This window comes from Panulirus ornatus, chromosome 30 (genome assembly GCF_036320965.1).
Source record: "Panulirus ornatus isolate Po-2019 chromosome 30, ASM3632096v1, whole genome shotgun sequence".
Lineage (NCBI taxonomy): Eukaryota > Metazoa > Arthropoda > Malacostraca > Decapoda > Palinuridae > Panulirus > Panulirus ornatus.
Window position 1 is genome coordinate 14,954,474 of NC_092253.1, and position 16,738 is coordinate 14,971,211.

The 16,738-nt window shown below is 51.4% G+C and overlaps 1 protein-coding gene across 1 annotated transcript in view; it reads left to right on the forward strand.

Moving 5' to 3' along the window:
• Positions 1-15,849, forward strand: part of LOC139758422 (uncharacterized) — a 479,160-nt gene extending 463,311 nt beyond the window's left edge. The window contains exon 3 of the mRNA XM_071679811.1: positions 12,171-15,849. Within this exon, the coding sequence (XP_071535912.1) occupies positions 12,171-14,188 (2,018 nt within the window). The 3' untranslated portion in view covers positions 14,189-15,849. The remainder of the gene's footprint in view (positions 1-12,170) is intronic.
• The last annotated feature ends 889 nt before the right edge of the window (positions 15,850-16,738 follow it).

Here is a 16,738-nt window from a genome sequence, read left to right on the forward strand (position 1 = left end):
ATGAGGACACTTTGTGGAGGGTGAGGAGTGAGGACACTTTGTGGAGGGTGAGGGTTGGGGACACTTTGTGGAGGGTGAGGAGTGAGGACACTTTGTGTAGAGTGAGGAATGAGGACACTTTGTGGAGTGTGAGGGAATGAGGACACTTTGTGGAGGGTGAGGAGTGAGGACACTTTGTGGAGGGTGACGGATGAGGACACTTTGTGGAGGGTGACGGATGAGGACACTTTGTGGAGGGTGAGGAGTGAGGATACTTTGTGGAGGATGAGGAGTGAGGACACTTTGTGGAGGGCGAGGAGTGAGGACACTTTGTGGAGGGTGGGGAGTGAGGACACTTTGTGGAGGGTGAGGAGTGAGGACACTTTGTGGAGGGTGAGGGAATGAGGACACTTTGTGGAGGGTGAGGAGTGAGGACACTTTGTGGAGGGTGAGGAGTGAGGACACTTTGTGGAGGGTGAGGGAATGAGGACACTTTGTGGAGGGTGAGGAGTGAGGACACTTTGTGGAGGGTGGGGAGTGAGGACACTTTGTGGAGGGTGAGGAGTGAGGACACTCTGTGGAGGGTGAGGAGTGAGGACACTTTGTGGAGGGTGGGGAGTGAGGACACTTTGTGGAGGGTGAGGAATGAGGACACTTTGTGGAGGGTGAGGGAATGAGGACACTTTGTGGAGGGTGAGGAGTGAGGACACTTTGTGGAGGGTGAGGAGTGAGGACACTTTGTGGAGGGTGAGGGAATGAGGACACTTTGTGGAGGGTGAGGAGTGAGGACACTTTGTGGAGGGTGGGGAGTGAGGACACTTTGTGGAGGGTGAGGAGTGAGGACACTTTGTGGAGGGTGAGGAGTGAGGACACTTTGTGGAGGGTGAGGGAATGAGGACACTTTGTGGAGGGTGAGGAGTGAGGACACTTTGTGGAGGGTGAGGAGTGAGGACACTTTGTGGAGGGTGAGGAGTGAGGACACTGTGTGGAGGGTGAGGGAATGAGGACACTTTGTGGAGGGTGAGGAGTGAGGACACGTTGTGGAGGGTGAGGGGTGGGGACACTTTGTGAAGGGCGAGGGGTGGGGACACTTTGTGGAGGGTGAGGAGTGAGGACACTTTGTGGAGGGTGGGGAGTGAGGACACTTTGTGGAGGGTGAGGAGTGAGAACACTTTGTGGAGGGTGAGGAGTGAGGAAACTTTGTGGAGGGTGAGGAGTGAGGACACTTTGTGGAGGGTGAGGAATGAGAACACTTTGTGGAGGGTGAGGAATGAGGACACTTTGTGGAGGGTGAGGGATGAGGACACTTTGTGGAGGGTGAGGAGTGAGAACACTTTGTGGAGGGTGAGAAGTGAGCACACTTTGTGGAGGGTGAGGGAATGAGGACACTTTGTGGAGGGTGAGGAGTGAGGACACTTTGTGGAGTGTGAGGAGTGAGAACACTTTGTGGAGGGTGAGGAGTGAGGACACCTTGTGGAGGGTGAGGGAATGAGGACACTTTGTGGAGGGGGAGGAGTGAGGACACTTTGTGGAGTGGGAGGGGTATGGACACTTTGTGGAGGGTGAGGAGTGAGGACACTTGTGGAGGGTGAGGAGTGAGGACACTTTGTGGAGGGTGAGGGAATGAGGACACTTTGTGGAGGGTGAGGAGTGAGGACACTTTGTGGAGGGTGGGGAGTGAGGACACTTTGTGGAGGGTGAGGAGTGAGGACACGTTGTGGAGTGTGAGGGGTGGGGGCCCTTTGTGGAGGGTGAGGGGTGGGGACACGTTGTGGAGGGTGAGGGGTGGTGACGCGTTGTGGAGGGTGAGGGGTGGGGACGCGTTGTGGAGGGTGTGGAGTGAAGTTGGTTCATGGCTGGCGAACACGACACATACATGTATCAAACTGTCTAACTCTTCGTCACAGTTCCTGATGAATTCAGGTCAATATTCCCATTTTCTAAAGCTGTCATCTATTATAGTGGCAAAACTACGTGGTCAGTGGCGTTCCATTAGGAGGGGATGATAGACCACTTAGTTTCGTAATAACCAGATGGTCCCTGAGCTCCTCTGCTTAATTCGAATCTGTCTGACGAGCGCGAGAATTTTGTAATTCGTTCATGGAACTCTAACTTGTGTCCCAGAATTAGATTAATGCCTTGTGTGTCTGTGATTTTGAACTGTGTATTACCAGGGGTCGAGAATTCTGTATTTGTGTTGTCTTTGTGTTGTCTCTGTGTGTATATCTCCGTCTGTCTGTCTGTCTGTCTATGCGTGTCTTTCGGAAAGCAAACGACATTCGTAATTACGTATGACACGAGCAATTATCTTGGGAAATGGTTCCAGAGTACAAATTAATGTAAACAACTTACAATTGAGACCGATCAATGGCCACACAGCCAATCAGCTTCGACTAGCTCTTAAAGTAAGGCGATCTCCCTCCCGATTGGCTGAGCCCTATCAACTACCAGGGTCATTAAGGCCGTCAACGTCAAAACTACATCTACCAACCGGATAATCTCTTATCACCTTCCTCGGGGAACGAGATACTTCCCAGACGCTCTCCAGTCTCGCTGAAGCCCACGCCTCCCCCTCCCCCCCAGCAGAACCCCACGGTCACCCCTGCTTCGGGAGCGCCTGGAGGTCGTGGAAAATTATTCTCAACGCCTGACGAAGGAGGTGGTCCTGCTGACCGAGGGCTGTCACATGATGCTGACGTCCTCCACGTGACCCTGGCAGTCGACATAATCAGCCAACTTGGTCGATAGATCCTCCACATGGTGATGTGGCTGGGATATTTGGGTTCCTGATAATCGTTTATCAAAGATTTTGGGACCACAGAGCGAAATCATTCTATCCCCCACACACCTTACCCACACACCTTACCCACACACCTTACCCACACACCTTACCCACACACCTTACCCACACATCTTACCCACACACCTTACCCACACATCTTACCCACACACCTTACCCACACACCTTACCCACACATCTTACCCACACACCTTACCCACACATCTTACCCACACACCTTACCCACACATCTTACCCACACACCTTACCCACACACCTTACCCACACACCTTACCCACACATCTTACCCACGGAAGGATCTTTGAAGAAAATTCAACCATATACAGCATATGGCGAAGGTACAAATATTCATCGATCAGGTCAAATACCAAATGTCATGAGCAAAATATTCGTACAGAGCAGCAACATCGCAAAACCTGTACCATAACCCGGTACCATAACCCGGTACCATAACCCTGTACCATAACCCGGTACCATAACCCGGTACCATAACCCGGTACCATAACCCTGTACCATAACCCGGTACCATAACCCGGTACCATAACCCTGTACCATAACCCTGTACCATAACCCGGTACCATAACCCTGTACCATAACCCTGTACCATAACCCGGTACCATAACCCGGTACCATAACCCGGTACCATAACCCGGTACCATAACCCTGTACCATAACCCGGTACCATAACCCTGTACCATAACCCGGTACCATAACCCGGTACCATAACCCGGTACCATAACCCTGTACCATAACCCTGTACCATAACCCGGTACCATAACCCGGTACCATAACCCGGTACCATAACCCTGTACCATAACCCGGTACCATAACCCGGTACCATAACCCTGTACCATAACCCGGTACCATAACCCTGTACCATAACCCGGTACCATAACCCGGTACCATAACCCTGTACCATAACCCGGTACCATAACCCGGTACCATAACCCTGTACCATAACCCGGTACCATAACCCGGTACCATAACCCTGTACCATAACCCGGTACCATAACCCGGTACTATAACCCGGTACCATAACCCGGTACTATAACCCTGTACCATAACCCGGCACCATGACCCTGTACCATAACCCGGTACCATAACCCGGTACCATAACCCGGTACCATAACCCAGCACCATAACCCTGTACTATAACCCGGTACCACAACCCGGTACCATAACCCGGTACCATAACCCGGTACCATAACCCTGTACCATAACCCTGTACCATAACCCGGTACCATAACCCGGTACCATAACCCGGTACCATAACCCTGTACCATAACCCGGTACTATAACCCTGTACCATAACCCGGTACCATAACCCGGTACCATAACCCTGTACCATAACCCGGTACCATAACCCGGTACCATAACCCGGTACCATAACCCGGTACCATAACCCTGTACCATAACCCGGTACCATAACCCGGTACCATAACCCTGTACCATAACCGGTACCATAACCCTGTACCATAACCCGGTACCATAACCCGGTACCATAACCCTGTACCATAACCCGGTACCATAACCCGGTACCATAACCCTGTACCATAACCCGGTACCATAACCCGGTACCATAACCCGGTACCATAACCCGGTACCATAACCCGGTACCATAACCCTGTACCATAACCCTGTACCATAACCCGGTACCATAACCCGGTACCATAACCCGGTACCATAACCCGGTACCATAACCCTGTACCATAACCCAGTACTATAACCCTGTACCATAACCCGGTACCATAACCCGGTACCATAACCCTGTACCATAACCCGGTACCATAACCCCGGTACCATAACCCGGCCATAACCCGGTACCATAACCCGGTACCATAACCCGGTACCATAACCCGGTACCATAACCCTGTACCATAGCCCTGTACCATAACCCGGTACCATAACCCGGTACCATAACCCGGTACCATAACCCGGTACCATAACCCTGTACCATAGCCCTGTACCATAACCCGGTACCATAACCCGGTACCATAACCCGGCACCATAACCCGGTACCATAACCCGGTACCATAACCCGGTACCATAACCCGGTACCATAACCCTGTACCATAGCCCTGTACCATAACCCGGTACCATAACCCGGTACCATAACCCGGTACCATAACCCGGTACCACAACCCGGTACCATAACCCGGTACCATAACCCGGTACCATAACCCGGTACCATAACCCTGTACCATAACCCGGTACCATAACCCTGTACCATAACCCGGTACCATAACCCGGCACCATAACCCGGCACCATAACCCGGTACCATAACCCTGTACCATAACCCAGTACCATAACCCGGTACCATAACCCGGTACCATAACCCTGTACCATAACCCTGTACCATAACCCGGTACCATAACCCGGTACCATAACCCGGTACCATAACCCGGTACCATAACCCGGTACCATAACCCTGTACCATAACCCGGTACCATAACCCGGTACCATAACCCTGTACCATAACCCGGCACCATAACCCGGTACCATAACCCGGTACCATAACCCTGTACCATAACCCTGTACCATAACCCGGTACCATAACCCTGTACCATAACCCGGCACCATAACCCGGTACCATAACCCGGTACCATAACCCGGTACCATAACCCGGTACCATAACCCTGTACCATAGCCCTGTACCATAACCCGGTACCATAACCCGGTACCATAACCCGGTACCATAACCCGGTACCATAACCCTGTACCATAGCCCTGTACCATAACCCGGTACCATAACCCGGTACCATAACCCGGCACCATAACCCGGTACCATAACCCGGTACCATAACCCGGTACCATAACCCGGTACCATAACCCTGTACCATAGCCCTGTACCATAACCCGGTACCATAACCCGGTACCATAACCCGGTACCATAACCCGGTACCACAACCCGGTACCATAACCCGGTACCATAACCCGGTACCATAACCCGGTACCATAACCCTGTACCATAACCCGGTACCATAACCCTGTACCATAACCCTGTACCATAACCCGGTACCATAACCCTGTACCATAACCCAGTACCATAACCCGGTACCATAACCCTGTACCATAACCCAGTACCATAACCCGGTACCATAACCCTGTACCATAACCCGGCACCATAACCCAGTACCATAACCCGGTACCATAACCCTGTACCATAACCCGGCACCATAACCCGGTACCATAACCCGGCACCATAACCCGGTACCATAACCCGGTACCATAACCCGGCACCATAACCCGGTACCATAACCCGGTACCATAACCCGGTACCATAACCCGGTACTATAACCCTGTACCATAACCCGGTACCATAACCCGGTACCATAACCCGGTACCATAACCATAGTCATTCTAAGATCGGGGTCACGACCCTCTTGCTGATGGTGGGGGGGGAGGGGAGGGGGGGGGAGGTTGTCGTGTGGTCATCTATGCACACGGACGTACCCAGGAGGGGAGGGGGGGAGCTGGGGGGGCCGGGGGCCCCGAGGGGGGCGTGGTCCAAGGGGAAGACAGATGTATATGTATGTATATGCATATATGTATGTATACATGTATGCATGTATGTATGTAGAGTCGACTGCTTCCCAAACCACTGATGTCATAACGAAATCTCTTTATCGACCAAACTTTTTTGATTATTGTTATCGGTTGTTTTATTGATTATACTTATCGGTTGTTTTATTGATTATTGTTATCGGTTGTTTTATTGATTATTGTTATCGGTTGTTTTATTGATTATTGTTATCGGTTGTTTTATTGATTATTGTTATCGGTTGTTTTATTGATTATTCTTATCGGTTGTTTTATTGATTATTGTTATCGGTTGTTTTATTTATTGAAATATCATAAAATTCCATCTATTGAGAGGTGGTCGCCCGTCCCCCAGCAGACTTACTTCAATACAAACGTTGTATTCAGTTTTCTAAGAACACATCTAATATTAGCCATTCAACTCAAGGTCCAAATGATTCAATGAATGTTAAGTTCCACGAAAATCCCCAGCGCGTCCTTACCATACCACACGTGCACGTGCGTGTGGTGTGCACTTACCACACATGCACGTGCGTGTGGTGTGCACTTACCACACATGCACGTGCGTGTGGTGTGCACTTACCACACGTGTACGTGCGTGTGGTGTGCACTTACCACATATGCACGTGCGTGTGGTGTGCACTTACCACATATGCACGTGCGTGTGGTGTGCACTTACCACACATGCACGTGCGTGTGGTGTGCACTTCCCACACGTGCACGTGCGTGTGTGGTGCACTTATCATCACATTCAGGAGCGCGTAATCCACCTTCTCCCCCCTTCCCCCAGCCCCTTCCCCCTCCCCCTCCCCCTTCCTCCCCCACCGTAGACCAGACCCTGGTCACGTGATCCTGGTTAGTCTGGTAGTTTCCACACCGCCTCGCGAGTTCGCCACGATTGTAAATCTTCAATGATGACGGATGGACGACTGGATCTTCCCGACCCTCCCTCACACACATTACGGGGGCCCCCGGCATGATGTAAGGTGGGTTGGGTCATTTCATTTTCAGGGTCCCCCCTAAACCAAAGGGGGGGGGAGGGTGTGTTTGAAGCTGTGTGTGTGTGTAAGGGGGGGGGTGCTCACAGGCGCTCAAGTGGTTCTTTAGATGACGCGGTCGTAATTAGTAGTAATTAACTCATACTGAGAAAGTGGGTGTTGGTTATATGCTGTGGTGGGCGTGACCAATACAATGGTCACTTTCGAATCAAAACAGACGACGGATGGCCACATGGTGTGAGCTGGGAGGATCAATTTTCTCCAAGATAAGCTGAAGTTGGACGGGAATGCTTGAGTGGGAGGCGCAAACAAGATTGTTAAAATCATAATCAATTGCGAGTCGGGAAAATCGACCCACCTCCTCGGTGGATCACGGGTCAAACGAGGCCTGTAAGATTCTGTCTTGAGCCACCTGGTCCCAGGATGGTGTAAGGAACCCCACATTTTCAGTGTTGGGGGTTGGCCGCCTCCCTCCCTCATCAGACCCTGGTAAGATTAATGGAAAGTCGGAACATCTCATTCTCATTGCCCCCGCTCACCACCTCCAGGCTGCTGAGCTCTGGAATAATTGAAGGAAAATCAAATTCCCTCATTTTCCTGATCCCATGGAACCATAGGGTACTGGGACCTGCCTCCACGCCACCTTCGTCCTCCACTATCCTCAGGCTTTCCTCCTAGTGAGCCAGACTCACTCCTTCACGTACAATCCTGACATCACGAGTCTGAGCTGACTTACGGCAGTCCCCAGCGAGTGGCTCCGGTATGACGCCCCTGGAGATACCCGTCTTTATAGGCACTCGTTATGTGTCCTTGTGTCGCCCTCAGTACACCCGGGGAGCACAGTGGTCATATGTTATACACGAGAGAGACCCAGGACTGTCGTCAACACACACTCTCGCAGAGTGGCACCAGCACAGCTCAGGTCCGGGGTTTTTCTGATGTTCAAAAACTGGTAACAAATGTCAGGGGTTGAAATGCTCTATGAGTGGACCGCGTGAGAAGGTAATTATGCTCTCTCAGTGCCACTTATAATGACTCTCACGCTTATACTGACGTGTACATTTACGTTTTGGTGAGTTTATTTAATCCTAGACCAATTCTTTTTACTTGTCTGGTGGGTGTTTCTTGAATTTAGCTTTCAATTCATTTGTGGTCCTGACTTGTGTCACACGGTGTGGTTGAACGTTCTATTAACCCACTGTTCTCTGGCTGAACAGACATCATTTCCTCCGTAGACGGTAGTCTGGACCTTCCTACAAAGATTGTGGTCATAAATATCCTAATATGAATACAACATTATTATTTCCCTGGCCTGAGATGTGACAGATGAATGTCAACAAAGCCAGATGTAGCGAGGTCAGTGTCAAGAGTAGCGAACACGTCACATAAGGGATGGTGAGGGTACAGCAGCGAGGCCTTCGTGGTGACCCAGCAAGACTGCAGCCACAACCTGTGAGGTTCGGGGATGGGTTTGTTGAGGGGTTGTAAATAAATTTTCCCCACAGACGCCGTCCTTCAGTACAGGAATAACCTCCCTGGCCGGGTGGTATACACGGTACACTGAGGACGACACAGGGTCATGGCTGTGCCTCCCGAGTGTGGTGGGGAAGCACCAGCCTCCCGAGTGTGGTGAGGAAGCACCAGCCTCCCCAGTGTGGTAGGGAAGCACCAGCCTCCCGAGTGTGGTGGGGAAGCACCAGCCTCTCGAGTGTGGTGGGGAAGCACCAGCCTCCCGAGTGTGGTGGGGAAGCACCAGCCTCTCGAGTGTGGTGGGGAAGCACCAGCCTCTCGAGTGTGGTGGGGAAGCACCAGCCTCCCGAGTGTGGTGGGGAAGCACAAGCCTCCCGAGTGTGGTGGGGAAGCAGCAGCCTCCCGAGTGTGGTGGGGAAGCACCAGCCTCCCCAGTGTGGTGGGGAAGCACCAGCCTCCCGAGTGTGGTGGGGAAGCAGCAGCCTCCCGAGTGTGGTGGGGAAGCGCCAGCCTCCCGAGTGTGGCGAGGAAGCACCAGCCTTCCGAGTGTGGTGGGGAAGCACCAACCTCCCCGTTGTGGCGAGGAAGCACCAGCCTCCCGAGTGTGGTGGGGAAGCAACAGCCTCCCGAGTGTGGTAGGGAAGCACCAGCCTCCCGAGTGTGGCGGGGAAGCACCAGCCTCCCGAGTGTGGTAGGGAAGCACCAGCCTCTCGAGTGTGGTAGGGAAGCACCAGCCTCCCGAGTGTGGCGAGGAAGCACCAGCCCTCCGAGTGTAGTGGGGAAGCACCAGCCTCCCGAGTGTGGTAGGGAAGCACCAGCCTCTCGAGTGTGGTGGGGAAGCACCAGCCTCTCGAGTGTGGTGGGGAAGCACCAGCCTCTCGAGTGTGGTGGGGAAGCAGCAGCCTCCCGAGTGTGGTAGGGAAGCACCAGCCTCCCGAGTGTGGTGGGGAAGCACCAGCCTCTCGAGTGTGGTGGGGAAGCACCAGCCTCCCGAGTGTGGCGGGGAAGCACCAGCCTCCCGAGTGTGGCGGGGAAGCACCAGCCTCCCGAGTGTGGTGGGGAAGCACCAGCCTCCCTCCCGTCACCCTGTCATCTCGCCAACGTCTCCCACGTTCAGTAAAAGTGTGTCACACTTGCAGAACTGCAGACGCTTTTTACACACTTGCAGTACTTCCCAACACCGAGCAAATATGAAGATGATCCATTGCCCTCACACACACACACATACACACACACACACACACACACACACACACACGTCTGTAGGAGACGAGACCGTCTCTACCAAACCTCTCGTACATGAGGAGGAGATTGTGTCTGGTCGTCAGCCACACCCCAGGCGCTCCAGACACCCCAGCCACAAGACCTGCTAAAAATATATGTATATCTATACGACCTCTGGCGTCTATCCGGCCAGCATTAGGAAATGGGTCTGGTGACCATTTCGGTGTGTTAGGGGCAGCCGGTGTGCCCTGCGTACAGCCGGCTCCAGGCTCTCCGGGATGAAACACAGTCCTCCGCTAACCCAATTGACTTCGCGATAGGAACGCGGGTTCGAGCCCAGGGCAGGCTACTTTCAGGGATGAGATCTCTCGTCTCTTGCTTGCTGGGTGAGGTTAATGATGTAATGCCCTCCATGTGGGAGGAAGTGACGTGAGATGACCTGCCTGGTGGCTGGGACCTGACGTATGACCTGTGCACCATAACCTGACCCCGTATATGCCGTGACCTAACTCCTCCACTACTGTGAACTGACCCATGAGTACCATGACCTGACATACGAGTATCATGACCTGACCCATGAGTACCGTGACCTGACCCATGAATAAAGTGACCTGACCCGTTAGTACCATGACCTAACCCGTTATTACCATGATCTGACCCGTGAGTACCATAACCTAACCCGTGAGTACCGACCTGACCCTTGAGTACCATGACCTGACCCGTGAGTACCATGACCTGACCCATGAGTATAGTTAGATCAGGTTAAGCTAGGTTAGGTTAAGCCAGATAAAGTCAGGCTATATTAGGTTGGGCTAACTTAAATTAAGTTAGATAATGTAAAGTTAGATCACATCAAGTTAGGTCAAGTTAGATAGTACATTACAGGCCAGGTGGATCAAAGGAAAATAAAAAAAGAAAACTTGGCCAACTGATAACAAAACAGACATTTCGTTTATTTGTTCATCTGGAACAGAGAACAGCGTCTCCTTTCAGGAACACATCCTGAAGCCACAGGTGGATGGCACCACTGTCCAGGCTACAGTGTGTCAGAGACCCCCACACCCCTCCTCCTCCTCCTCAGGGTGGCTCAGAAGAAGGATTGAGTTGGCAACAGTTGGTCTCCCAGAGCTGGTGGCTGCCTCTCTCAATGAGCGAGTAGCGATCACCTCTACTCCTTTGTCTCGTAGGGTCTTAGTTGGCACGAGCAAAATAGATGCGAGTAGCAGCGAGTCACGGAGCCTGATGGTTGCTACGACGTGGATAAGCTTAATCTTGATATATACACCACCAAGGAAGGACACAGTGAAGGAATTCGAGGACATTACTACGTATTACATAGCCATGTAGGATCATAACAGGAAGGAAAGAAGTGAAGGATATGTCCAACGCAGGAGTAGATGAAGGAAGGTTGTGTGGAAGACGAAGCTAGAGTAGCGAGGCGATCAGCCCAGTGAGAGGCAAAGGAGAATTGGAAGAGAGAGGAGTAATGGGTGACGACCACAACTTTTAAAAGTTTTTTAGCCAATCTGATATGATCACTAGAGACAGGCTACTCGAACGAGGCCCAGACAGAACAACCAGAACTCATAACAATGGTACTGAGGTTGTTAACAACATACAGTAGTGACCAAAGTTGTATAATAATAGTGACAAGTCAAGAGTCGAGACCCAGAGGAGTGGAGAACTCCCTCCCTGTAGGGTATAGATAGTTGATCTCATACACACACACACACACACACACACACACGCACACACACACGAAGTAATCCAACATAGTACACAAACAATTCAAGCCTTGTCCTCCACCTCTTCCTCCTAACCCCATTTTCAACGCAGTGCAGTTACAATACCAACCAATTACTGTTCACTACCATGGAATAATGTGATGTGATGTATGCCTCAGACTCGCCCCGCGCCACACCTTAGCAAGATGATCCACGTCTGCAGGAGACCCGTCCCAACAGATTGCGTCTGGATGGATTCATTTAATATATTGAATCACTGCAATTTGTGTCCATTTACATACTGATGATGCAGTCTGGCAACACGGGCCTCGCATGTGTGTGTGTGTGTGTGTGTGTGTGTGTGTAAAAAAAAGTTTACCCATGTTCGCTAATTCCGAGTAAACTCATCTCTAATGCCAGTAATTTTTCCACAGACTTGGTCCAGGGTGAAGGAGGCATCCTGTCGGTCGTGTTCCCCGAGGGGGCCAAGAGGGTGGCTCCCTTGCCCCGCCCGGAGGAGGACGCCCCACCACCACCACCGCCCGAGTCGTCCGCCCTCCCTACCAAGGCTGTCGTCAAGCGCTCCACCGACGGCTCTGAGGGATACATGACCGCCATAGGCTACGATCCGATGTCAGCTTGGGCCAAGAGGAGCGACTACGACCCAGGCTACGAGTCGTATATGCAGTCTATTGCCTACGACCCCATGATGGCTTGGGGCAAGAGAGATGCCAAGAGGGACGGCTTCGATTCCTACATGCAGAGCATTGGCTACGACCCCATGATGGCTTGGAGCAAGAAGGACGAGTACTCTAACCCCTACCTGCAGAGCGTGGGTTACGACCCTCTGTCTACCTTCGCGAAGAAGACGGTGAAGCGGAGCAGTGAGACCCCCGTGGGTTATAGCCAGCAGGACCTCCCCAGCAGGCCGCGCAAGAGGGACGAGTACGCCGACACCTACTACCCTCAGCATTTCTTCAGCGGTGGTATGAAGAAGCAAGACCCCTACCTGGACGTGTACATCCCTAACCACTTCATGCACAGCTACAAACGATCCATCAACCCTTACCTCCTCTCTCTGGCGTCCAACGACTGGAAGAGGGCACCTAACGACATGGGCGCCCAGGGATTCCACGAGGGAATTTTCACTCACAATTTTGGCGATTTCTCCCCCGTGAAGAGAGGCAAGAGGGAGGCTGAACCATCCCAGATGCTGGAATCCAGGGCGTCAGATGCGGCCTCTCATGAAGCCCCCGCCGGCACACCTGACTCCGCTGACCTCTCTACCGTGAACAAGAGGCGACTTGGCATGGGAGCGAGTGGGTTCCACGGAGACACCTTCAGCCAAGGCTTCGGAGACTTCTCCACCATGAAGAAGCGTCGTCTGGGCATGGGAGCCAGTGGCTTCCATGGTGATACCTTTAGCCAAGGTTTTGGAGATTTTTCCACCATGAAAAAGAGGCGAATGGGAATGGGAGCCAGCGGGTTCCATGGCGACACCTTCAGCCAAGGTTTTGGGGATTTCTCCACCATGAAGAAGCGTCGCCTTGGGATGGGAGCCAGCGGCTTCCACGGTGACACCTTCAGTCAGGGTTTCGGGGATTTCTCAACCATGAAGAAACGACGACTTGGCATGGGAGCAAGTGGGTTCCACGGAGACACCTTCAGCCAAGGCTTCGGTGACTTCTCCACCATGAAGAAGCGTCGCCTGGGAATGGGAGCCAGTGGGTTTTATGGAGACACCTTCAGCCAAGGTTTCGGAGACTTCTCCACCATGAAGAAAAGGCGAATGGGAATGGGAGCCAGCGGGTTCCATGGCGACACCTTCAGCCAAGGCTTCGGTGATTTCTCCACTATGAAAAAGCGTCGCATGGGAATGGGGGCGAGTGGCTTCCATGGCGACACTTTTAGTCAAGGATTCGGGGACTTCTCCACCATGAAGAGAAACGCAGACCCCAGCGGAGGATATGGGGACTTTCCGGTAGTAAAGAAGGAATCAGATGAAGAAAAGGTTGAACAACTGGAAGCAAAAGAGAAGGAGGGCACGAGAAGAAAGCGTGAGGTAGAATATGGCCGAGATACGGACGAACTCCGTCCAGAGATGGGGTCCAGGTCGATCTACGGCGTCTCTGACACCATAGCGAAGCTGCCGACAGAGAACGAAATGGCAATGCTGCAGCAGATGCACGAAGAGGAGGAGGAGGGACGCGTGAAGAGGAACCTGGAGGAGAGCGACATGTTGCAGGTGGAGGTGAAACCCCCTATCGAGACCGACCTCTCGTCCAGGAGTCGGCGGTATGTACAAGCGTATGACGTGGGCGGCGACACCTTCGTCGCCCTGGAAGAGGATAATCGACCACTCTACAAGCGGTCCGCCATCGACTGGGACTCCTCAAGTGACATGTTTACCGGAGGATTCGACAACTTCGACACCATGAAGAGACGTCGATGAGGCCCATTACCCTCTCCCCTTCCTCCTCCACCTTGATGTGATCCCCTCCGTCTCCGATACCCACCCTCCCGCCCGTCAGGCCAACCCTCTCGTATTTTGGCTTCAATATCTGACATTATACCGTTGGTAACTTGGTTCCTTGACACGTCACCCTTCCGTCGACCTCCATTCGTGGTCTAAACGGCAGTGCTGATCACTGCGGCCTTTGATGACGGATAACCTGTGGTACATTACTTGGAGGGGAATATCTCCCTGGCATCTCTAACGTCACACTGATCTGTACTGTCCAGATGTAGAAGCTGAAGTGGCCCAGGTGTACACTCCCGCCGAGGTGCAATAGAGACTCGTCCTCGGCCTCCTGATCAGTATTGGAACATGGACGTGAAGGAATCCGGCGCAGCCCTGAGAGGGTGGAGCTCTCAAGCCTTCGTTCCCTCAGCAGACCCATCATCATCCCATGATCTCTGAACCCTGAAAATCGTTCTGTGTCTTCCTCTGTTTCCTGTGTTGATGACATCATTTATCAGTCCTGTTATGGTGGACACTCAGTCCGTACACACCAGAACACCACCACTCCACACTGACAATTGCCATCAGACATCCTCACCGAGGCTTGGCCCCATCCTACTATTTCGTTCATAATATGAACTTCATACGTTATGCCAGTGGCCAGGAGGGCCCTGCCTCCTGCCACGGTCAACCCTCCCCAACCAAAAATGGTTGGACGACCTCAAGATAACTCACACACACACTCTCACACGTACCGTCTGACAGGATAAGTGGGCGATGGTTGGTCTTCACGGAGCCCCTGTTAGAAGCGGCCAGCATCATCCAGCTGGCCTGTCTCATCATTCTACTCTAACAGTTGAGCATCGGATTGCTAGAGGCATCAACGCATCTTCAAGGACCAAGGCAAAGATTCTGCCACACTGGTACAACAAGAAAACAAGAACCTATAACCAAACACTATAACTACCTTCTCTTCAAGATGTATGATGTCATTTATTATATAACTGGGATGATAATTATCAGTATACAGTGTGCTCCACAATTCATGGCCTCAGGCGGGGTATTTCTAGATGTGGCGTTGTAAGTCTTACAGGAGATTTACTTGTGAGACACAGACGTGTCTCCTGTGTAGCTCAGATGTGCCCCCTCCTCCTCAGTGGTCCCTCCGTACCGTGAAGCTTGCTGGTGTCAGGGTTACCGTGGTGGTACCACAGCCAGAGCTCGGAGTACCGCTTGATCTCAACGTACCACTTTGGTACCATAACCTGAGCACCACATGATTTATAGCGTACCACAAGACCACAGATTCAATAGTCTCTCTCTGAGAGCGTAAACACAGGCCTCTCTGAGCTAACCTGAACTTGGGGAAGTGTGTTTTCTAAAGGCTTATATTCGCCTGTGTACGAGAGAAAGATTTATTCTTGTTCCTAACACGAAGGAAACTGTATACAGGATCTATTCTTGTGACTTTTTTCCGAACCATTGAAATGTATTGTTATTACGTTTATATGTAGCAAAATAAAAGAACAAATTATATTCGGTCCTCTGTCAATATAGAGCGTACTAATTTTCCAGCAGTATTGTATGTGGAGAGCGGAAGGGTGCATAATATGTAGTATGACTTATGGAAACAATAAAAACCCTCAGACGAATATCCGGTCCTTCTTTATCATTATCCAATAAAGATTCAGAAAAAAGGAAGATCCACAGATTGGTTCGGGTTTGTAAAGATACGGGAAGATCCGAAGATTCATCAAGGTCTTGCGAATATTCAGGTTATCAGGTGACATAGGGAATAACTTTGAAATAATATGGAGTGAGATATTGTGTCCTGTGCTGCCCACAGACTGAAGAGGTTCTGCTTCGTAATACACGTATGTCTGCCACTGTGTGTGTGTGTGTGTGTGTGTGTGTGTGTGTAAAACTGTCTGTGCGGGGGGGGAGGGGTTGTACAAAGTGTATTCAACTATCCACATTACAATGTCAAAAGTCTGTTCCATTCATCCACCATCCATATACTATGATGGTTCCTCTTAAACTTTCTTAATTTCACATTAAGTCATCTGGTTGTTCTAGTTGTACACATTTCGAAGAGGTGTTCGCTGATTACGTCATCAAACTGGTTTAAAATCTTGAAATTTGTGATCAGTTCATCCATCGATCGATTTGAAATGCTTAAAGGTTGTAATCAAAGTCACCCCTCACTCTTCCCTTTTCCAATGTGGGCATATGTAAAACCTTCAGCCTTTCCCAGTAACTCGGCACTTTTGATTCTGGTACCATCATTGTTGCCCTCCTCTGGACCTTCTCTATGAGCTCTATGTACCTCTACAGGTGCGGTGACCAAGCCTTAGAGGCATACTCTAGTTCTGACCTTATGTAGGGGATGAACAGCTTGCTAAGTATTTCTTCCTTCACGTACTTGAAAGCTATTCTGATACTTGCTAGCAGACAGCTGGTCTCCTCAACTCTCCTCCTAATGTGGGACTCTGGCGACACGTTAGGGATGATGTGGACTCCCAGGTTCTCCTCCTCACACAC